Raw genomic sequence first — 22,842 nt, forward strand, 5'->3', positions numbered from 1 at the left:
AACATGCTCCATGTCAATTTTGACTTGAATCATAGGTCCTCAGACAAAATCAGTGTTTGATATGCCTGAAATGATTGTATGAATGTGACTAGGAAACCAGGTTTATGAGAAACCAGATATTCTCAGAAAATATTCCTAATATTTGTAATGTGTGGGCTATATAAACACTTGTTTTCAAATAAGTTAGGCTATACGAGGGTTGGCAAAAATAATGTGTGTGGGTGGGTGGGCTAAAGACAGCTAGACTGCTGTTACTTTAAATGGGTGTTGGTCCACGGAGAGGGAGCAGATAGGTTTAGTTTAGTCGCTGAGAATATAGCCAACAATTCGGATCCACTGCTTTCAAACCGTGTATAGGCTTTGAGGACATTCGTCAAAAAGCTATATCCTCCTCGTTATCTACTGCACCCTACCTGGCGCGATGGGAGGTAGGCCTAACGGTCGTTATGATGTTTCTCTCACGAGCCTAATTGATTTCCGATCCAGCATTATTATGAGATGATCAGCTCATTCATTACAATGTTTTCTCTCGTGACAGAGGCCGAGACGCGCCAGAAACTGCTGCGCAATGTCAAGAAAGAGGTTCGTTTAGCCTACATTTTATTTCTGCATGGCTTTATTAGTTTGTTTTTAGGTGTGTTTTACGCATCGTGTCATTGTGTGCACATCGTTTATGTGCGTTTGATCCACGAATACGCCATTTGGGCTATGAAAAAAAAGCACCCTAGCTTATTTTACAATGACAACGAGCGAAATTAATAGTAGCCTAATTGTAGCCTATCTATTTCTTAGTAGCCTAGGCTACCGTTATTTGTCGTAAAATGGTGATGACGACGATTAGAAGATGACGAGTGGTGGTGCTGGTGATGATGATGATGTTGATGTTTAATGTCAGAATTGCAAATGATACGAACGAACAGTTTTATTTGTAGCCCTACGTAACTATTCATGCATTTATTGGTATGTTTTTCATATCATATCCTGCTGTCACCCCCCCTCTCGCTCTTTCTTTCTCTCTCTCTCTCTCTCTCTCTCTCTCTCTCTCTCTCTCTCTCTCTCTCTCTCTCTCTCTCTCTCTCTCTCTCCCCCTCTCTCCAAATCATGGTCAAACTGACATCCAGCTGACACCATGGCAACTAATAGGCAAACATGTGATTCTGTTTAATTGGCATTTTTAGTTTGTGCTCTGATTGCAGAAATGAATGTCCAAATCTGGGATGGATTATATAGCCTATAGATTTTTGTTTAGATTGATAATCTACAAAGAAATTCAAGACAGCATACCAAAGACCCTTCAGGAGGCAGTGATTCAATCCCCGGGGAGAGAGAGGCTAACATGATGTTTTATTCATTGCTGAGAGGGTTGGTTGGGGACTTCCACCTTTAGCTTTAGCATGCTCTCCATCGCCTGTGACTCACTGCTTTTGAAACACCCATGACCCACTGCAATATATATACCAGATCCTGCATCAGGGAGGGGCTTAGATAGTGACTTGAGGCATATGTTCAGCTTAAGATAGGCCAATAATATATATATTTTTAATCATTTGTATATTTTGTTTGTAGTAGAAGTTAGGACATAATCATAGAAATGTAGGCTATTTGTATTTGTGTCATGCGTGCCTAAACGCAGGCTTAGATACATACATCCACAGTCCACACACACTGCCTTTAAAAAAGCTTAAACGCCATACAGTAGCCTACATACAAAGTAACCTACATTCATGCATTTCTCCCCTAAAGCTTTAAAGATCCTGGAAACCAAAATCCACAAAAACGTTCCAACTATGTAATTTAGCATCTTATGTGAGTAATTATAAGCCTCAAAACGTTTGAGACATTAGTTTCAACCCAAATCCTAAATATCGCCATTTCAATATTTAGCCTACAAGCTTTTCATCTCAAGCCTGGCATACATACTCATCTATCCAAATTGAGGTGCTAATGGAGATAGACAGTAGGCCAATATAGCTGAAACTTTTTGATGCTAGTAAGGCAACATATAGCCTACATTTTAACTACATTATAACTTACATTGTTGTATGTGCTTCTATGCTTGTAATATTTGCTAACGTGTCTGTATTCTCAGAGAGAAGAAGGCAGCAGGTAGACTAGTCCAGTGGTTCTCAAACTTTTTCACGTCAAGGACCCCTCAACTGACACAGATGGACCGGAGCCCCATCTGATAAGATGGTATAGATTTTGTGACTGACAACCCTCCCGATGCCAGATGCCTGGCGTTGGGGTCGTTAGGCTGATTGGGTGCACCTGGGCCTGGTGGTGCAGTCATCGGGCCAGCTCGGCGAGCTGCAGAGCGCGGGCTCGCCTAGGAATCGAGCGCGCGTGATGCCTATAGTTCTGTAATAATAAGCTGATAATTGGGTCTATATTATTATGTCATTGACATGACTGCGTTGTGAGACTGACAGATTCTGTACTCGTTCATTCTCGCGCCATCATCCACTTACCATGATTGCCTCTTGCACATCTCCCCCCTCTTCCCCTCTCTCTCTCTTTCTCTCTCTCCTCCCTCTCTCTCTCTTCCCTCTCTCTCTTCCCCTCGCTCTCTCTCTCTCTTCTCTCTCTTCCCCGTCTCTCTTTCTCTCTCTCTTCCCTCTCTCTCTTCCCTCTCTCTCTTCCCTCTTCCCAATCTCCCTCCCTCTCTCTCTCTCTTCTCTCTCTTCTCTGTCTCTCTTTCTCTCTCTCCCTCCCTCTCTCTCTCGTCACCTCATGTAACAGATGAAGCTTTCGCTGTGTCCCTTTCTCTCTCAGGTGAAACAAATTATGGAGGAGGCAGTAACAAGGAAATTTGTGCATGCAGACAGCAGCCACATCATATCGTTCTGTGGTAAGTCTTTTTGTGTAGGCTACTAAGCCTACTTAGCTTACACTGCATATTAATCACCAATCACCTTTGACCTTTAAGCTTGACCTTGGAATGGCTGTCACCGGCCGCAGTATGTGATAAGAAGCGAGGGGTGGGGGGGTTGTAATTTCGTTTGATGCATCCTTGCAAAATTAGCAGATTTTGGCATGGGATATTTTCAAATGAAATGGTTCAGTCCTTTGGGACTCATTTCAAATATGTCAGAGGACATGCTGCATTAATTAGTTTGATAACCACATTTACAGTGCAAAATGGCAGCTGACATCCGATGCAGGTGAAATGTCACATGACCTGTCACCTCCTGCAAGTTCAGTCTCTGTACTCGTCGAGTGCAAAGGAACAGGGGGTGCATGCAGGGTGGCGCAGTGGTTAGCGCTGTCGCCTCACAGAAGGTCCTGAGTTCGATTCCCGCCCGAGGGACGCTGTGGCGCGCTGAGGGGCTTGTCCCTCCATGTCTTCAGTGCCTACCTGCCCCAGGTGGGCTATCTCGATTAAGGGCCTTTCAGTGTGGAGTTTGCATGTTCTCCCCGCCCGCGCTCCCCTGGGGGTTCTTCCATACAACATCGGTATGGACCCCCCTACAAAAAACATGCAGAAGAAACTGAAATTAGTCCCCGGGCGCTGTACACTAAGAAAGCTGCCCACTGCTCCTGGCTGCCCCCCGGAGGAAGGGCATGAGACTTTATTTCACCGGCCACCGTCGGCATGAGTGTGTGTGGCGTGGTAACGGGTGTCACGTGACAATAAAGACCGGTTTGCCCGTCCGGTTCTTCTTAAAGAGCCCCAATTACCTTGTTCAGGCTGTGGAAAACCACTCTGTCTAATGATGGCATTGGTCATGTCCATCAATTAGGTAGATGGATGGATTAAACCAGTGATACTCAACTTGCGGCCCGGGGGCCATATGTGGCCTGCTATAGGGTGCGGAGTGCCCCCCCCCCCCCCCCCCCCCCCCCAACCATTTTCTAATTCACAATGAAAACTAACATTAAATCAAGTTTGACTGAGCTCCAGCTAAATTGTCAAATATTGCCGCCTGCTCGCCACTCAGGCACTTATATGTACTTAACTAACTTAACATAACTAATACAGGAACTATCCTGTGTGCACAAAATTGTCAGACTAAACTCAAGCTGGCACCTCCAAAAAACTACAATCTGCTAGAGAAAAATTTATATTATTATTGTTGATTTATTACCTGGCCCCTGGCCTCCTGTCATTTTGCAGAAGTGGCCCCCGAGCAAAGCAGGTTGAGTATCCCTGGATTAAACTATACTAACACTATTCAAAGATGTGGATACTAATCGGGGGCGTCGCCTACGTGAATCACATCCTTGATATCCTAGCAACACTAGACAGTGTTGAGCAGATCTCAGGTCTATTTCTAGTACTGTGGAGAGACACCTGTGCTTGCTGTTCATCTTGAGGCCTTCTGATTGGGCAACATCTATTTGAAAATCAACATCTCTGTAGAATGGAATCTTTAAAACGGACCAAAACAAATTGCAGATTGTGTTGCTGCGATAAAACAAAACCTGGGGGGTTCTAAAAACACTTAACTGCACACACACAAAAAAGCTAAATTGAATAACAGAAATTAAATGAAAACAAATCAAACATGTATTAAAAGTGTGTGCGTGTGACTGTGCATGTGTGAGCATGCGTGTGTGTGTGTGTGTGTGTGTGTGCCTGTGTGTGTGTGCGCCTGTGTGTGTGTGCGCGTGTGCGCGGTGTGTGTGTGTGTGTGTGTGTTTGTGTGTGTGTGTGCGTGTGTATGTGTGCATGCGTGTGTGTGTGTGTGTGTGTGTGTGTGTGTGTGTGCGCGTGCGTAGCTGTGGTGGAAGCCTGTGTGCTACATGGACTGAAGCGTCGTGCTGCAGGCCTGCTGTGCAGTAACAAGCTAGCGGCCCTCTTCATGAAGGTGGGGAAGAGCTTTGCACCTGCAGAGGAACTCTGCCAGAAGGTCCAGGAACTGGAACAGCTTGTCGAAAGCAGGTGAGCTGTTAAACGTCCGCCTGTTCGATGCCGACAGCATTCATTATGAATTTAGCATTATCTTCATATCTTATGTTGTGTTCTCTCCTTTTTGTATTCCACTTGCAACCTACTACCGTGTCCTGTCCTGTTCTATCTTGTCCTGTCATGTCCTGTCCTGTCAGAGCCATTCTATCCTGTGCTATCCTATTCCCTGCTATGGTAAAATGGTAAATGGCCTGCATTTATATAGCGCTTTACAATCAGTAGGTACATTCACCCATTCACACACCGATGGCGGCAGGCTACCACGCAGGGTGCTGGCACACCATCAGGAGCAATTTGGGGTTCAGTATCTTGCCCAAGGACACTTCGACATGCGGACCGGAGGAGGCGGGAATCGAACCACCGACCTCTTTTATCCAAAGCGATTAGTGGACGACCCGCTCTACTTCCTGAGCTACAGCCGCCCCCTATCTCATTCATCTTCCATGTTTCTCATCTTTTCCGTCAGCAAGCAGAACAATCCCCCGCTGAATAATGACCGCAGCCGGCAGTCCAAATTGGCGAACCTCCCGCCTCAGGCGTTGAAACACCTGTGGATCCGAACGGCACTGCTGGAGAAGCTCCTGGATAAGATTGTCCTGTACTTGGTAGAGCACTGCGGGTAATCCATTATTTAATGCTGCAATAAGTCCCAAGCTTTATAAGATTGGTCTCCTCTCTCCATTTATTCCCATCATTGTCACCTGAGCAGCTCTTGATATATATTTCATCCTGGATTATTTATTGCACGGGGAAATAATAGAAGTCTCATTTTGTGTATTCTTCCCTGCAGTGCGTTCTATGAGAAGGAAGCCATGCTTATGGATCCTGAGGTTGGGCCAATCCTTGCATCTCTGTTAGGTACTGATAAGCCTCCCTAACCTACAGTGTCATGTGTTTAGCACTGTGTGCCTCTCTGACAGATGGACCCTTTAATTGGGTTTGCTTAATTAACCTTTACAGCAGGGATACTCAACTTGCTTTGCCCGGGGGCCACTTTTGTGAAATGATAGAAGGCCAGGGGCCAGTTAATAAACAAATGATATACATTTTTCTGTAGCGGATTGTAGGTTTTTGGGGTGTCAGGCGGAGTTTAGTCTGACAATGTTGTGCACACCGGATAGTTAGTTAGGTTAAGTTAGTTAGGTTAAGTACATACATAAGTGCCTGGGTAGCGAGCAGACTTTATTTGACAATTTAGCAGCTAAATCATAGATTATTGAAAGATATTCCATATTCCAGACTGAAATGCTATAACAGAAGTGGAGTATTGGTCAGAATGTCATGAACATTTGGACACTTATTCAGCGGCTATCTTGCATGTTGCGTTCAGGTGCACTGAAAAAAAGAAAAAAAAGAAAATGCAATTTCATCGCGGGCCACACAGGGGGCGCCGGGCCGCAAGTTGAGTATCACTTCTTTACAGATTCATCACAAATACTACACTGTGCAGAGTAGTGTGATGCATCTCGCTCAGGAGGAGTACCTCAGATAGCAATGAAGATCATGATCATCTCCTGCAGTGGATACTCACAGTAGAGTAGATGTTCTCTGTATCCCGAGGCAGCTCTCCTGTGGCTTAGACAATTAACGAGAGAAATGGTACGCTGCACCCCAAAGGGGCTTACACTTATTGGATATGGTAAGAAGAGAATGTAGGAGAGAAAAACATGGATTTTCTTAAGTAGGAATAAACGAACAAGAAACAAAACAAGAACACAACTGCATTGAACACAAATCTAATCTAAACTGTGTGTATGTTGTGCAGAAAGAGGGAAGGAAAGAATTAGTAGTGAATGTAAGTCATCTACAGTTAAGATCATCTTCATTTAATCGAGAACTGACAAGATGCAGGTAAGGATTTATGAGCAGTTTCATGGAGGAACTATTTTCTCTTGACCGAACTACACCCGCTAGCTGCTAGCTAGTTCCTACATGAGACTGCAAAAGAAAATAGTTCCTACATGAAACTGCTCACAACAAAGTCTGTGCATTATCTTGAGTAACCGGGTCATGATTTCTGGAAAGAGACAATGCTGTTGAGTTTTTCAAATGTATTTTTTTGGTGCTTTGAGCACTACAAGCCGAGTGCCATCCAGTTCCATTGTATTCAAGAGAAGGCAGACATCTCTGCGGCCGATATCTCCAAAACTCAGGCAACTATCCCAAAATGATATAGATGGATAAATAGCACTACAGGTGAGAGGAAAAATATGTATTTTGGATTTTAGGGTGAGCTGTCCCTTTAAGAGGTCTAATGAAGAAGTGTGGGACAGTGCAATCAGGCAAATAACAAAAACAGGCAGGACAAGGATGACTGGCATTCATTGGTTCATTGATTGATTGATTGATTGATTGATGTTATTCTACAGTTGGGCCGTGTGCTTTGGAGTACACCAAAGTGAAGACTGCAGACCATTTCTGGACAGACCCCTCTGCCGATGAGCTGGTGCAGCGGCATCGCATCCACAGTGGTCACTGTCGCCAGGAGTCTCCCTCCAGACGGCCGGCCCTGGTCAGACGATCTAGAAATTAATTGGTTTTGAATGTCCCCAATACAAATGTTACGTAATAACGGCATTGTAATAGTTTTGATTTCATCTTCTTGACTTGTTATCAGATCATGAAGAGGCAGTCAAGTGGTAGTATAGATGATCGGCCTCTCATGTGGGCGAGGGAGTATGTGGAGTCCCTCCATCAGAACTCCAGAGCCACACTTCTGTTTGGCAAGAACAACGTCCTGGTGCAGCCGGTATGTCTTCGCCTTTCACCCAGAGTGCCTAAGGCCATGTTCACATTACAGGCAAATCCGATTTGCTGCTAAAGTCATTAATCATCATTATCTTGTTGGTTTCCCAAATCCGATTTGGGAGTGTGTCCGCACTGCCAGAAATCTGATTTTCAAGTCGGATCTGTGTGTCCAGACCTCCATATGTGGTTTGGGACAAGTGACACAAATCAGACTTGGAGTGTCCAGACTCATAAAACCAATCTGGATAGAATCATTAATAGGTCACTAAAAGTTCGCAAATCAGATTTGGCCTCCTAGTCTGAACATGGCCTTAGTCATGCCCTCATCTGGGTTCTGCATGGGGCCTAAGGAAGTGAATTCCCTATTCCTTTTTCTATTGACATTTCGTAAAGTCATTACTATTGTTTTTATTTTATTTTATTTTATTTTATTTTATTTTATTTTATTTTATTTTATTTTATTTTATTTTATTTTATTTTATTTATTAAGTCAAATGTTCTATGGTCTCTCACAGGCTCGGTTCCACAACAACATCACCTGGGGTGCGTCTGAATTTAGTGGGGGTGCAATAGTAGCGTCAGTGCGGGCCGGCAACGGCTATGAAAAATAGCTGTTGGGTCCTGAACATGGTCCCCGATGAACAGATGAGGTCAAGTTTCGACAAAATGGTCTCACTACAATGAAATGGCTACTATGGCGACTAACATAAGACATGAATACAATTAGGCTTTGAATCCACAAGAGTCTCAGCTTTCCAGTCATACCCAATTTATGCAATTCCAAGACTGTGTAGGGACCCCAGTGTGCAGAAATATTCAAATGGAATAAGCAAAAGCAATACATTTATTAATACTGCATGCACACACACAACAAACTGCATGGTTTTTGCCAAAAACTGCTTGGGATCAGCATAAAGTGAGCATTTCTGTAAAGGGGAGATTTGTGGTACCCATAGAACCCATTCTCATTCAGATATCTTGAGGTGAAAGGTCAAGGGACCCCTTTGAAAATGGCCATGCCAGAATTCACCCCGTAGCCCACATGCGGGTCCCGGAAGAGGGCGTGACTTACTATTTTTTTTTACAAACTTTAAACCCGACTATCAAGGGGCGGTGGTGTACGTTGTAGAAAACTTGCTAGCTGTTAACTTCAGTTATTTTTTAATCTTCTGCTTATCTGAATAGTGCTGCAATAAAAAGGTTTAGGATGTGTAACCTCTACCTGTGTGTGCAGAGAGACGACATGGAGGCCATCCCAGGCTACCTCTCTCTACACCAAACTGCAGACCTCATGACTTTGAAGTGGACGCCCAATCAGCTGATGAATGGCAATGTGGCGGAGCTGGATTCTGAGAAAAGGTGAGTCTGATGGAACGAAATATAATGAAATTAGAATAGAATCATATCTTAATATGTCGTTTTTACACGGTTCACTGCAATGGCTCATGTCCGCCCATCTCTCAGTGTTTATTGGGACTATGCTATGACTATTCGTCTGGAGGACATTGTCTATCTCCACTGTCATCAACAAGGTGCAGTAACCTTCCTGCTTTTTGTGCTTTGTTCTCGGCGTATCTGTTTCTACATTACCACACATTAAAGGATAAGTTCACCCAAAAATGAAAATGCAGTCATTATCCGCTCATCCCCATGTCGGTGGAAGGGTGGGTGAAGTCTTTTAGTGCAGAAAACATCTGTGGAGTTTTCCAGGGAAACAGAGTTACAGCTTTCTCCTTCTCCTTCTCTTCAAATGTAAAAACAAAAACAAAAAAACAACATACCGGTGTAATCCAAGTCTCCAGAAGCCCCGACATGCCAAGTTGATTTGAAAAGACGTTGGTATGGAAGCTTTTTGTTTTGTTTTGTTTTGTTTTGTTTTGTTTTATATTTGAAAGTTGGTCACCAATTCACTTGAGTTGTTTAGGAGAATCCTGTAACTCTGTTTGAAAACTACACAAATGTTTTGTGGACTAACAACTTCACAAGACCTTCCATCGGCATGGGGGGGGTGAGTAAATGATGACAGAATTTTCATTTTTGGGTGAACTTACGCACATGGATTTATTTATTTTTTCTTTACCAAATGGTCTGTTATGTGTGTGTGTTATGTGTTGGTGGGCACATTTGTGTGATTGTGAGCAAAGTCACTAGAGAGCTTGAACAGGTAACGATCTTCTTACCGTTGTGTTCATCTCCCCAGTGAACAGCGGAGGGACAGTGGTGCTGGTGAGCCAGGATGGGATCCAGAGGCCTCCTCTGCATTTCCCCAAAGGAGGCCACCTGCTTCAGTTCCTCACGTGCCTGGAGACTGGCCTGCTACCTCATGGACAGCTGGACCCACCACTCTGGTCTCAGAGAGGGAAGGTCAGCGTCGACACAGAACAATAAACTACCCGCATAGTATTTATTAAACTGATGCATCAGGGGGGCGTCTGGCTAGTGTAGAGGTCAAAGTTCAAATCCCGGCAGTTGTACTTCCAGCTTGGTCAGACGTTCCTACTAGGGATGGGCATTTGAACAAATGTCCTTAATCGATCACAGAGAAATCAATTAAATCAGTCAATCAATTATCAATTAATCATTAATCATCTCTGGTAGAAAACACTTTAAGAAAGCGCGTTTCCCTCAATTAAATCGTTACTCCAAGAACGTATATTCAACAGCAATCCTCTTAAACGAGGCAGTTTGTTAAAGCAAACAAGACTATATCGTCTATAACAGTGTGGCTTCCACGCTGTTGTTTGATGCAATGTGGATGTGCAGTTCAGTTAGCTTTGCACAGAAACAGCCGGTAGAAATACTTGATTACATTTCAGAGCCTGCACTTTTTTTTACTTTTACTTGAGTAAACAAGTTGAATCAGGACTTCTACTTTTACCACAGTCTTTTTCCCCCCACACAACTGTAGCCTACTTGTACTTAAGTAAAGAATGTATGTGCTTGTAATGGCTAGTTAGTGGCCAAAATGAGTCACACGGGTTCAGAACCACGGAGAGCTCCATTTGTTAGCTACTTGAGTGAGGTGCACATCTGAACAGAGGTGGAATCAGCCAGGGAAGTGGACTATGAAAACGCCTCTAGGGAGAGAGGAGAGGCTGCATGCCAACTCTGAGTCAGGCCTGACTAAATTTGCAGTGATTGTGAGCTCCAACGGGTGTCACACAGGGACGGGTATTCGGCTAGTTTTATGTAGTTTGTGTTGTCTATAGTTATTCCCCCTTCATTTTAGTTCATACATTATTCTTTTAACTTTGACTTTGGTGTATGTCTCCCCTCATTTTACAAGTGCCTCCTACACAGCCTCAACGCGAGACTCATCAGTCATTCTTCGTTCAGAGACTTCGGATGCACTGGGAGGTCGGCTCCAATGGCTTCACGCGATATACACGTTATCAATCACAATAAAACTGTAAATACCTCAGACACAATGTTGTTATCCAACCCTACGGGGCCAAGGTACGCCAAAATTATTGCCTAGTTTCCAATACCGAGACATTAATGTCGGAGCCGATGCTCAAAATTATAACCTACAGTACACCCTCACAACCACTGAGCGCTGAACCGATACATCCGGCGCTGTGGAGCAGTTGAAACCCAAATGTCTCGGTATTGGAAACTACGCAATATTTTGGAGTACCTTGCTCCCGTAGGGTTGGATAACAACATTGTGTCGGAGGTAGGTACAGTTTTATTGTGATTGATAACGTGTTTATCGCGCGAAGCCATTGGAGCCAACCTCCCAGTGGATATAGGACCCGCGCATCCGAGACTCTGAAGGAAGAATGACTGATGATGATGAGTCTCGCGTTGAGGCTACCTCCTCCTACAGAACTCCAGGGAACTCAAATGACCTCCAGCCACGAATGGGATATGCCCCCACCAGATGGCGCTGTGGCAACAAATAACACTCCTGGCTACAAGGCCGTATGAAATACTGCCCCCCTTAATGTATTTTATGGGGGAAATTAAGCACATTTCCAAGGAGAGTAGGAAGATATCGCTGTGAAATACAGTCTTAATTCAGCATTTGCCTGCTGGATTGTTGCAATAAAATGATATTGATCTCACAGCTCATCTGTCGTCATGACGATATCAAGCTAAGATGTGTTAACGCGTTACCTCTCCATTCACAGGGAAAGGTTTTCCCCAAACTGCGGAACAGGAGTCCACATAGCTCATGTGACTCGGCATCCGATAAGGAGGACGATGAAGCCACAGATTACGTCTTTCGCATCCTCTTTCCTGGCAGATGGAGTCAGATGGAGTTTGGTATGTCTCTATCATCTCCCTGCTCTGCCTCTCGCTCCCAATCTCATGCGGAATCTGTGATGATGGCATCATAAAAAAAATCATTGCACTCTATGTATACATTAGAGATGATCAGTTAAGATAAATCTGTTTTGAGGTAGAGGTACAGTTTTATCTGTTTTGTGTGAAGACATATATTGAATGTGCTTCTAATTCCTTTTTCTCTGTTGAATTGTCATATTCCCCCATCTTGTTCCTGCCCATCTAGTCCCTTTGTGTCATGTTATAGCCCTGTGTCGACATGGTTGTCTACCACATCTCCATCTTCTGACTTGGTTTGTTGTTCTCCATGTTTTTGTTTTAATTTGTACATTTGCTTATTATTTACACACATAAACACGTTCAGTTGGAATGTCATTGTGTTTTTTACTCGTGTTGATGATACTGATGGTGATAACAGCCACAGTAATGAAGGATAGATAACAAGCCTTGTTATGGCGCGTGCAGTTGCTCCAGAGCTGATGGACCAGGGAGTGAACCTGTGGCAGCCCATCCCCAGGAAGTCTTCTTGTTCTTCCTGCTCACAGAACGGCTCGTCTGAAGGCTCTTTGCCTAATGGCTGCAATCAAGACAGGCAAGTCAAGTCATCCCAAGGGTCATCCCAAGGGTCATACCAAGCGTCACCCCGAGGGTCAGCTTGTTAAGCAAAACCTGCTTCCCCCTGTTCTTAATCTGATTATCTGCACTGATTTGTGGCTTTCAATTAATGTACAATTTTACAATTATGGCTTGGGTTTTTTAATGAGCATTGACTCGTAATAAACTGGTAATGATGTTGTTATAAAATCATAATAATTTATGAATCAAATGTAGTACAGGAGTATACTGTCCAGCTAATGTAGGACAAGCCTAGCGAGCACTTTGGACCGCTGTGGACCTGTGCACCTTATGGATTCCAGTGAGTGAGAAGTGGAAACCTGAACAAAACAAAAAAGATAACGTTTGTGACTCTACACTCAGGAGAATCCATACTGAGCAGAGGTACAACTCCACTCTTCAAGAGCCAAATCCTCTCTCGCTGGAGATTGTGCTCAGTTATTGCTGACATGCTAGCAATGGTTTGATTGATTAATTGATCGGTCAATCAGTGTTCATTATAATTGATTGTGCTCATTAAAAGGTGAGCCATAATCTAAAAGTTGCAGGTGAATTGACACAAAACACAAACAGCGTATATATAATCAGATTAACAAACATGTGACAGCTCTTTTATGTTTCATGGAAAAGTGGTGTTCCAGTTAGTTTAGCCAGTGAGCGTATATTTAAACTAACTTTGTCTTCTTTTTTTGTTTTTACTCTATCAGGGCTCCCCTGAAGCTCCTTTGCGACACCATGAAGTACCAGATAATTTCCCGTGCTTTCTATGGATGTGAGTACAAACAAGTGCAAACCTTTTAGACCATGCTGCTTTTTTACCCCTCTCATCACATCAGATCACATCACACCACATCACATCACATCACATCACATCTCGCCATTTAGCAGACACTTTTATCCAAAGCAACTTAGAATATCACATTTGTCAACAGTAGAGAAATCAACTATGCAACAGTTCGTGTTTCCATTACCCTCAGAAATGCGCAAAATCTAAATATCGCAATAGAAATTGGGTAATGGAAACACAGCTTGTGACAGCTAAGACTTTTTGAAGGAATAGAGTAGCACTTGTAGAAAGTAGAAAGTAGTTTGAGAAGGAATAAATAAGATTTTTTTTAAGAAGAGGGAGAACCACCCATATCCCCCTAGCCACTAATCGTACCCCCTCGGATCCCGACTCTCTAGCACCTTCCTTTCCCTATGGCCCCTTTTCCACCCTCCAATCTTTCACTAAAAGAATGCAACATTGAGTAAGTATTTCTCTCCTCTCTAGGGCTAGCATACTGCCGCCATCTGTCCACCGTCCGCACCCACCTGTCTGCTCTGGTCAACCCCGCTATAGTCGACCCCGATGTGCCCCACGATGCCCGGGGAGGACTCTCTGTGGAGGTCTGGGGCCGTTTCCTCCAGGACTGCTCTGTAAGATCACCTCACACCTCAACAGCAAGTCAGAGGAGCACTTTTCATTCAACACCAAAATAAGCTAGAAATGTTTAGAAATTAATAACCTGGGGCTACTCTTTGAATGTCTTCACCAGTTTAGGATGTACTGTCATTTCAGTCTGAGTTGAGTGAACTAATATTTCCCTTGTTCAGGCTTATGAGGAACATGAGATTCAGAGGCTGGTGTATTTTGGCGGCGTGGCGCCGACACTACGCAAAGAGGTCTGGCCCTTCCTTCTGGGACACTACAACTTCACCATGACTGAGAGATGCAGGCTGGAGGTAGATTCTATATGCTCTCCGATCTCAGGAACTTGCTGCTGGAAAGTTTGGCGTTGCGATTATTTGCACATCCAAGTCTTTCATAAAAAGTAGGCTAGTAGCCTACGTTATTACGTCGCAGGCTCACAAGCACTTTGGACTTCCATGGGCACCAAACGATGTTTCTCATGTCCTCCCGATCCGAAATGTGGGTTTTTCTTTTCGCATGCCAGAGAGGACGGATTCTAATGCCTCTACTAGCGCTTTCTAGCACACATCAGTTGACCATAAACAGGCAACATGCGTCGCAAACTGCGGTCGTGCGATCATGTATACATGATCAAAGAATCCTCCTAAAACCCGAATAATACTGGAATAACCCAGATGTCTTAATCGGAAAAAGGGCAAATTCGGAAAATGCAACTTATGCTGTTTACATGACCCTTATCAAATTCAGAATATTGTCATTTTCCGAATAATAGTGGAATATTGTGTGCATGTAAACGTAGTGACTGTCGTCGTGTGTAACCAGGTGGGACGCACACACCGTGAGCACGCTATAATCTGGTTTGTGTTTGCAGATTGACGAGCAGATGAGGACCACGTATGAACAGACCATGAGAGAGTGGCAGGGCTGTGAGGAGATCGTCCGTCAGAGGGAAAGAGAGAGACATGTTGAGGCCCTCGCCAGATGCTCCTCCGGGGCCAGTGTGGAAAGAGCACCGGTGCAGCGAGACGCCACCATCAGCACCGATGCAAGTTTCCCCTTTTTAGCTGATGATGGCAAAACATGAGAATAGGCTGCACACATTTTACTGTGCATCATTACAACAGCAAACAGACATCGGAGAACCATTCATATTCTGAGGACACCTCCAAGCAACATGTTTCATTACAACTGTTTTTCTTTTTCTTCTTGTCTTGTTTGTCGTTTGGCTTTCTCCTCCTCCAGTTGTCTCTAAGTAGCAGCTCAGAGCATCAGAACGCCCAGTCGCAAAGTGACTCCAGCAGCAGCACCCAGGTCGATTCTCCTTACTTCCTGAGTATCACAGCAACAATGATCTTGATTGGCTCGTATTGCATGTTCATCACTTTCCTTTGCTTCTCAGGCGTTTGGATCAACTGAGGCGGTGGATCAGATTGAGTCTGAGCCTCGGCCTGAGAAAGGCGAAGCGCTGCCCAGTAGCCCGTTTAAGGACATCCCGAGCGGTACCCGAGACCCTCCACAGCTTCCCCCCAGCAACCTCTCTCCCCCGGGGCTGTCAGGTCAGCATCCAGGTTCAGACGATAGTCCTCTTGTTGGATCTACAGCCTCTCAGATGTCCACGGCACAATCATCAGGGCTGCCAGGAGAAGGCTTCGGTGAGGAGAATAAGGCTGGCTCACAGCCAGTGAGGAGTCAGCGCACTGTCGGTGAGTCAGAAGGCGAGGATGCAATGTACCCAACATCCAACGACAAGGTTCTGACGACGGAGGGGTCCAAGGTGTCCGAAACGGCAGTGGTTGAGGGCTCTGAGTTGTCAGGAATCGGAGAGACGTCTGAGGTTGAAGATGCTGACAGAGAAGCCGTGCGATCTTTAAGAAAACCTGAATTGGGAGAAAAAGACATTACTACACATGAGCTACCTGAAGTTTTAATTGCGGTAGACACAAATGTCCCTGTGAGAACGACACCAGAGAACACAGACACAAATGTCCCTGTGAGAACGACACCAGAGAACACTAATGTTATAAGGCTCGAAACTGAGGTTTATAATGAATCTTTCCAAGCGCCCCCTCTGGGCCAAACCTTAACTACTCATGCACACGATAGCAAAGATCTGGAATTGGAGCCATCGTGTTTGCCTACGGCAGACAAACACCAATATCCACCAATGGAGAACAAGCCTGAGACTTCTGAGGAAGTCGACGCCATTTCTGGCCAAATCACTTTGCAAATGAACCAGGCCTGTGCTACTACTGAGCCAGAGAGAGAGGACACCGGAGCAAACGTTTCCGAAGTGGCTGAAAGCAGAAAAGACAAAGCGGCAGAAGTTCCATACGAGAAGCCTGGCTCAAATTCGCCCGTCAGACAAGTACTGAATGCTCTCCAATCAGCGTCGAGGGGGAGCATTTCCTTATCTCATTCGAAGCAGTCTCCAGACACAGCAGACTCCGATGACTCTGCGTCCGCCTTGGAGATGGAGGACATTCCCACGGGGATCACATGTTTGACCACGGAGGACTTTAGGGCTAGGCCACTGGTAGGTCTCGCCGCACCTTCGATCTCATTGGCCTTGAGAGGGAGAGTTGGACCAGAGGACCTTGTCCTGGATCACCATCTGGACACCGACTGTAACACCAGCCCCGAGGGAACAGACCTGGGCCTTTCTGAAGAGGAGCCAGAGATGGAGAGTGTGCTGCCTGGACCAGAGTCCGTAGAGGTGGTAGGCGACGCCGACCACGGTGACTCCTCGGAAGAACAAACCTATTCCGTAAGCATAACAAACTGAAAGACCCCTAAACATACTCGTTCCTATCATATATTATGTACATCAGGGATACTCAACTTGCTTTGCCCGGCGGCCACTTTCGTGAAATGATAGAAGGCGAGGGGCCAGTTAATAAACAAACAATATACATTTTTCTGTAGCGGATTGTAGGTCTTTGGAGTGTCAGCCGGAGTTTAGTCTGACAATGTTGTGCACACCGAATACTAGTTAGTTAGGTTAAGTTAGTTAGGTTAAGTACATACATAAGTGCCTGGGTAGCGAGCAGACGGCGGTATTTGACAAATTAGCAGCTAAATCATAGATTATTGAAAGATATTCCATATTCCAGACTGAAATGCTATAACAGAAGTGGCTATTGGCCAGAATGACATGAACATTTGGACTTATTCAGCAGGTATCTTGCATGTTGCGTTCAGGTGCACTGTAAAAAAAAAAAAAAAAAAAAAAAAAAAAATATATATATATATATATATATATATATATATATATAGGCTATATATATATATATATTTGCAATTCCATCGCGGGCCACACAGCCCGCGGGCCGCAAGTTGAGTATCACTGATGTACATGCACTCATAGAATTTGCTCTTTGTTTTTGTAGCAAGAACAGTTGGACATGTACCTGCTCAATTTACATCGCATCGATAAGGATGTCAGGCGGTGTGACAGGACATATTGGTACTTCAGTCCTGCTAACCTGGAGAAGCTGCGTAACATCATGTGCAGGTAAACAGGTTTGACATGTGTCACAAAGGTACAGTAACTGTAAGTTCAGTTGAACTCAAGGAGGCGGTTTATTGTTGAAATAAATGTGTCACTCTGCCAAACGTTTCTTCTGTTTATTTCAACCCAAGAATGGCACCGTGACAAATATGTGGTTTGTTTTCTTTGTAGTTATGTGTGGCAACATCTGGAAATTGGTTACGTCCAAGGCATGTGTGATCTGCTGGCTCCCCTTCTGGTCATTCTGGATGATGGTCAGTGTCTAGCTTTTAAATGAACATTTTTATCAATATTAACTTTTTTTCTTCCCTGCCTAAACTCACATGAATAGCTTGGTGAGTCAATCTGTATGATGTGTATGTTTGCTTCCCAGAGGTCATGGCGTTTAGCTGTTTCACTGAGCTGATGAAGAGGATGGACCAGAACTTTCCTCATGGAGGTGCCATGGACACTCACTTTGCCAATATGCGTTCCCTTATCCAGGTATGATGGACACAGACACCTTAGCGCAGTGGTTCTCAAATGGGGGTCCGGGGACCCCCAGGGGTCCGATGGCACTTTGCCAGGGAGTCCATGAAAAGTTTTCAGGAAAATAAAAATAAAAAAGCTTGCTAAAGCTTTGTAGTTCAACGAAAATATTGTATGCTTTAAATCTAAAATGGTTCATGGATTACATTCTAATCTAACAAACCTATCAATTTAAAAGTCAATCACGTTACCGTAGAAACAATTAAGCTTAGCCCAAAATCACAAATCAAAATGAGGGGGTCCCCGGTATATTTTCTATCTTGTAAGGGGTCCTTGGCTGAAAAACATTTGAGAACCTCTGCCTTAGCGTATGCAAACTCACTCTCTCTCTCTCTCTCTCTCGCTCTCTCTCTTACACACACACTCACTCACACTCACACACACACACACACACACACACACACACACACACACACACACACACACACACATTAAGAAATTTACCACGAGAGGAAGGGGGTTGTGGCACGAGGCGAAGCCGAGTGCCATAAACCCTGTACCAGTGGTAAATGTGGCCACAACCCCCTTCCTCGAGGGGTAAATTTCTTTTCTACAATAGCTACCACATAATATAAAAAATACACAATTGTAACATTCAATTCATTTATTTACAATCATTACTGGTTTCAGAATACATTTATCCTTCCGCCACAGAATATAGTTCCATACACAACCAGGTTGAATTCTTCCTTGCTGTTGTTCTTGAAGTCAGGTGCAAGATTCTTTTGAGCACACCAGGTCTGGAAACATCGCATTGCCCAATTTGTTTGTTTGACAGTCCCAGGTTCACTCCGTGACAACTCAAGCTCAGCCAGTTCTCTCTCCCCAATTTCACCATGTCGTTCTTTGTTCACTTCACCTTCATCTTCATCTAACCACTGCTCAAAACTCAATCCACCCAGTAAATCAAACGTTACTACGAAATCGGACATTTCCTTGTTAGAGATTTGTAGACTGACAGGCTAACAGTGGGCGGAGTCAGCACAGGTGTTCTTCATTCATCAGGGAGCGGAGTGATACTGCGGTTGGAGCCGAAATGTAGATTGTTGGCCTATTTACCACTGTTGCTAGCCAATCAGAATCCAGTATTCACTCATGCTGTTGTAGAATGTCATATTTTGCACTCTCCTTCACTACTATATGTGGTACAGACACAAACATACGCACGCGTGGGCTGCAGTGTAACGGCGACGTCACTTTGTTTTTCTTGTACTCACTAGATCCTGGATTCTGAGCTGTTTGAACTGATGCAGCAGAATGGAGACTACACCCATTTCTACTTCTGTTATCGCTGGTTTCTATTGGACTTCAAAAGAGGTGATGGGATCTGCAGGCATCACAATATTTGTGTTTTGATTATCACTAAACATATCCAGTTAACCCGCAAATTGCTTGAATGCCCTTTTAATAATGACTCTGCCTATTTTAGCATAGAGAGCCAAAGTGGAACGTCACTTCCTGCTTCAGCACTGTACCAGAGATTTTCATCCGCCATTTATTTTCTCATACACATTTCGTAAAATGCTTATAAAAAAGAGTTTTACTGGTTCAAACCATTGAGTTATATTAAATATGTTGTTGGTTCAAACCTAGACTCAGCCCTCAGTCTTAATCCGTTTCACTCCTGTAAGACTGAGAATATTACTATTTAAATCTTTGCATAGCGTTAGGTGGCACTGTTGGAAGCCTTGCATTGGAAAACCAATCATGAGTGTTGTGGGCGGGCCTGCTTTCTGGGGGCAGATCTCATGCAGAACCGGTGTCTCGCAAAACATCGCCGCGTTTGCGGAGAAACATATTAATCACTTAGAAACAAACATAACCTGTTAATAGGACGTGTTTCATCCGGCCCCGGCGGCTAGAGGTCTTTCCCCCAGCGATAAGCCAGACTCCCGAGGCTACGTTACAGAGCCTGCTGATGACTCACAGTAGCAAGCGGACCACTTCCGGGTAGGAAACATTATTGTAAAATAAACAACAGGTATAAACTCTCTTTGCAGCACATCGGTGTCTTGCTCTATATTGGAACTATGAAACATTGCATTGCCGCTACCAAATAAAATTCTAATAATAAATGTAGGCGTGTCTGCTGCCGGCCGTTCTCGCCGGGCTCTGACAGACAGTTTCTGACAGTGAAATTCCCAGACGTTTGGTGGCGCAGCTCACCAAACGTCTGGGAGCCGAGACTAGTTCAAACCAAACGGTACAGATATATTTAGAAACAGGAGAGATCGCATAACATTTCACTCGGACCAAAACGTTAAAGAAAATGCGGGTTTGAAGAAAATATTTTTTAAATGTTTTTTTAAGTTTTGGTCCGAGTGAAATGTTCTATGGTCTCTCCCGATATAATGTTAGCTGAACCGTTTGGTTTGCCGAAGTAAAACTATTTTTATAAGCATTTTACAAAATGTCTATGGGAAAATAAATGGCGGATGAAAATCTCTGGTACAGTGCTGAAGCAGGAAGTGACGTTCACTTTGCCTCTCTATTTCACACATTTCTAATGTTGTTTATTCCTGTTTTCCAAACAGAGATGGTGTATGACGATGTGTTTTCCATGTGGGAAACCATTTGGGCCGCCAAGTATACCTCCTCTGACCACTTTGTGCTCTTCATCGCTCTGGCACTGGTCGAGATGTATAGAGACATCATCCTCGAGAATAATATGGACTTTACTGACATCATCAAGTTCTTCAACGGTAAGGCTATGAAGGCCAGTATGGCAGTATGGTGGAAATGCTATGCAATAACAATAATTGGCAATTGGCAGAGCTTATTAAGAATGACATGAAATAAATACATTTTAATAATCGATTTGAAGTCAATGAAGATCCTTGTGTGGTGATAAGCTAGGACCACTGCAAAATAGCTTTAAAAATTGCATACAGCTTTCCTCTTGGGGAGTATTATTTATTCAGTATCAAGGATACAATAAACTAAAAAACAGATGTTTGCATTTTCTCCTCCAAATTAGCCTATATATTGATCTCATATGTGCTATTTTTTTTTATAATTGTTATATCCATTTACAAAGCATTTTTTTTTTTTTTTTTTTTTTAATTCTCTTCTCAGAAATGGCAGAGCGACACAACGTTCCGCAGGTCCTGATGATGGCTCGAGACTTGGTCAGCAAAGTGCAGACACTCATAGAAAACAAGTGATCCAACGTGCTGTTTTATTGCCATTGATTCTATGTGCTAAATAGTAAAAAAACAACAAACAGGGGAAATAACTCGTTAATGAAACAGTAATTGGTCATTACTGGTGAGGGGGGGGGCATCGTTGTTTAACAACTTGTTTCGAATTGCTCCTTCCTATTTCCAGGTCAAACAATTATTGACAGAAAATGTATTTATAAGTATTATTGTCAGTGAATGTATCCTTGTTAAATCTGCTTCAGGATGTTGTTTATTTTGCCTTAAATTTCGATATTTGTTCAGGGATACAACAACCAAATTATTTAATTATATTGTGGTTCTAAACTCATTTTGTTGGAATTCAGATTAATATTGTAAAAAGGATCATGGTTACGCATACATCTTGTGATACACTCTGACATAATTGTCAGTAATATTTATTTGGGCTTACTGGATGTTTTGGTTCTTTTAAAAATCAGAGGCACTAAACCCGGCGACCAAGAAGTTCAGTCCCTGCTTGTGTCCCAAGTAGCATAATGTAGGCTATTCCATGGATTGCTCCTCTACAGCTGTGAGGACCACCTCTTCATCCTCTCTGGAGGTTTCACGTTCTCCTCTTGTGCTTGCCTATGCACAACAAGAATGTAGGCCATGAAAGAGAGACTACCTGTGAACACAGGTGCAGTACAGCTTGATTCACATGTACTGTGCATACCACCCTTTCCTTTCCTAATCCACCAAGTCCTCATAGTTTTGTGCTCCTCCTTTCATTGACCTCTTCCCATCCAATCCTTCTGTGGTACCATGTGCTCAAACATCACCCCGTTTCACCAAATTTTCAGATAAAAGCACAATTTTTGCCCTAGGCGTTCCTACTGACACTTTTGACTGCTGGTCGGAGACAATGTCCACTGCATTGGTTGTGTGGCGCCATGAGCTTTTGTGGTCTTTGCCTGCATCCCATGATGCAACGCCATAACCCCCGGCTCACACTTTCCTCCTGAAGCACTTGTCTCATCGGTCCTTGCCTCGGCTCCTGTCATAGTGAGTTATGTGAAAGCTTGAGTCAAAAGAAGCATCGCACACTCTGCGATATGCATTTCTTTGATGTATCTTCTTCAAGATCAACAGTGGATGTGAAAAGCTACCAAGTCTTGCTCTCCTCATCACATGATCATTGCCCAAACTGCAGAGCATCAATAGGTTGTAGAGGATCTATTCAATTTATATGCGGAGTCTTGCCCTGCAAGAGTTCAGATTCATTTGGCAGATTTATTGTCCATTGTTGACTCAAATTTCATCATTGCTTCTTGCTGTGCACATTCCCATCATTCAACAGTGTGTAATCATCCACCTGTATTTGGACATCCAACTGGATCAATTGGTACAGTCTTTGCCTTCAGCTCTGTAGGAACGCGCTATTGAAATACAGCCAACAACCAGGCTGGCCCATCACCCAGATGCCATTGGCTCCACCAAGACACCACAACACGGCTTTATAACAGCCTGCTCAACTGCATCACCTCTAGGTCCTCCTGACAGAGCTTCCTATATCTATATGCCAGCCAGAGAAACGTGAAACTCAATTGAAACAATGAAGTCTGAAATGCAGACATTGTTGTCCACACAAATTATTATGTGAAGATTGCGTTCCTACACCACAAATTGGATAAGCGATTAGTGGGAGCTT

At 43.8% G+C, this 22,842-nt stretch overlaps 1 protein-coding gene across 1 annotated transcript; it reads left to right on the forward strand.

Annotated features, from left to right (window-relative positions):
* Nucleotides 1–519: 519 nt before the first annotated feature.
* Nucleotides 520–21,176, forward strand: LOC310795529 (small G protein signaling modulator 1-like; the record flags this gene model as incomplete). The annotated part of the gene is made up of 23 exons (XM_083657597.1): nucleotides 520–582; nucleotides 2,773–2,848; nucleotides 4,720–4,882; nucleotides 5,376–5,528; nucleotides 5,700–5,767; nucleotides 7,279–7,421; nucleotides 7,527–7,658; nucleotides 8,892–9,016; nucleotides 9,122–9,189; nucleotides 9,858–10,021; nucleotides 11,791–11,926; nucleotides 12,413–12,539; nucleotides 13,270–13,334; nucleotides 13,836–13,981; nucleotides 14,159–14,287; nucleotides 14,848–15,021; nucleotides 15,219–15,287; nucleotides 17,363–17,487; nucleotides 17,656–17,738; nucleotides 17,858–17,967; nucleotides 19,233–19,329; nucleotides 20,547–20,714; nucleotides 21,088–21,176. The coding sequence occupies 23 exons, from the start codon at nucleotides 520–522 to the stop codon at nucleotides 21,174–21,176; spliced, it is 2,673 nt and encodes an 890-aa protein (XP_083513723.1).
* Nucleotides 21,177–22,842: the final 1,666 nt, after the last annotated feature.

Source organism: Poromitra crassiceps (genome assembly GCF_964638095.1).
Source record: "Poromitra crassiceps genome assembly, chromosome: 21".
Taxonomy (NCBI): domain Eukaryota; kingdom Metazoa; phylum Chordata; class Actinopteri; order Beryciformes; family Melamphaidae; genus Poromitra; species Poromitra crassiceps.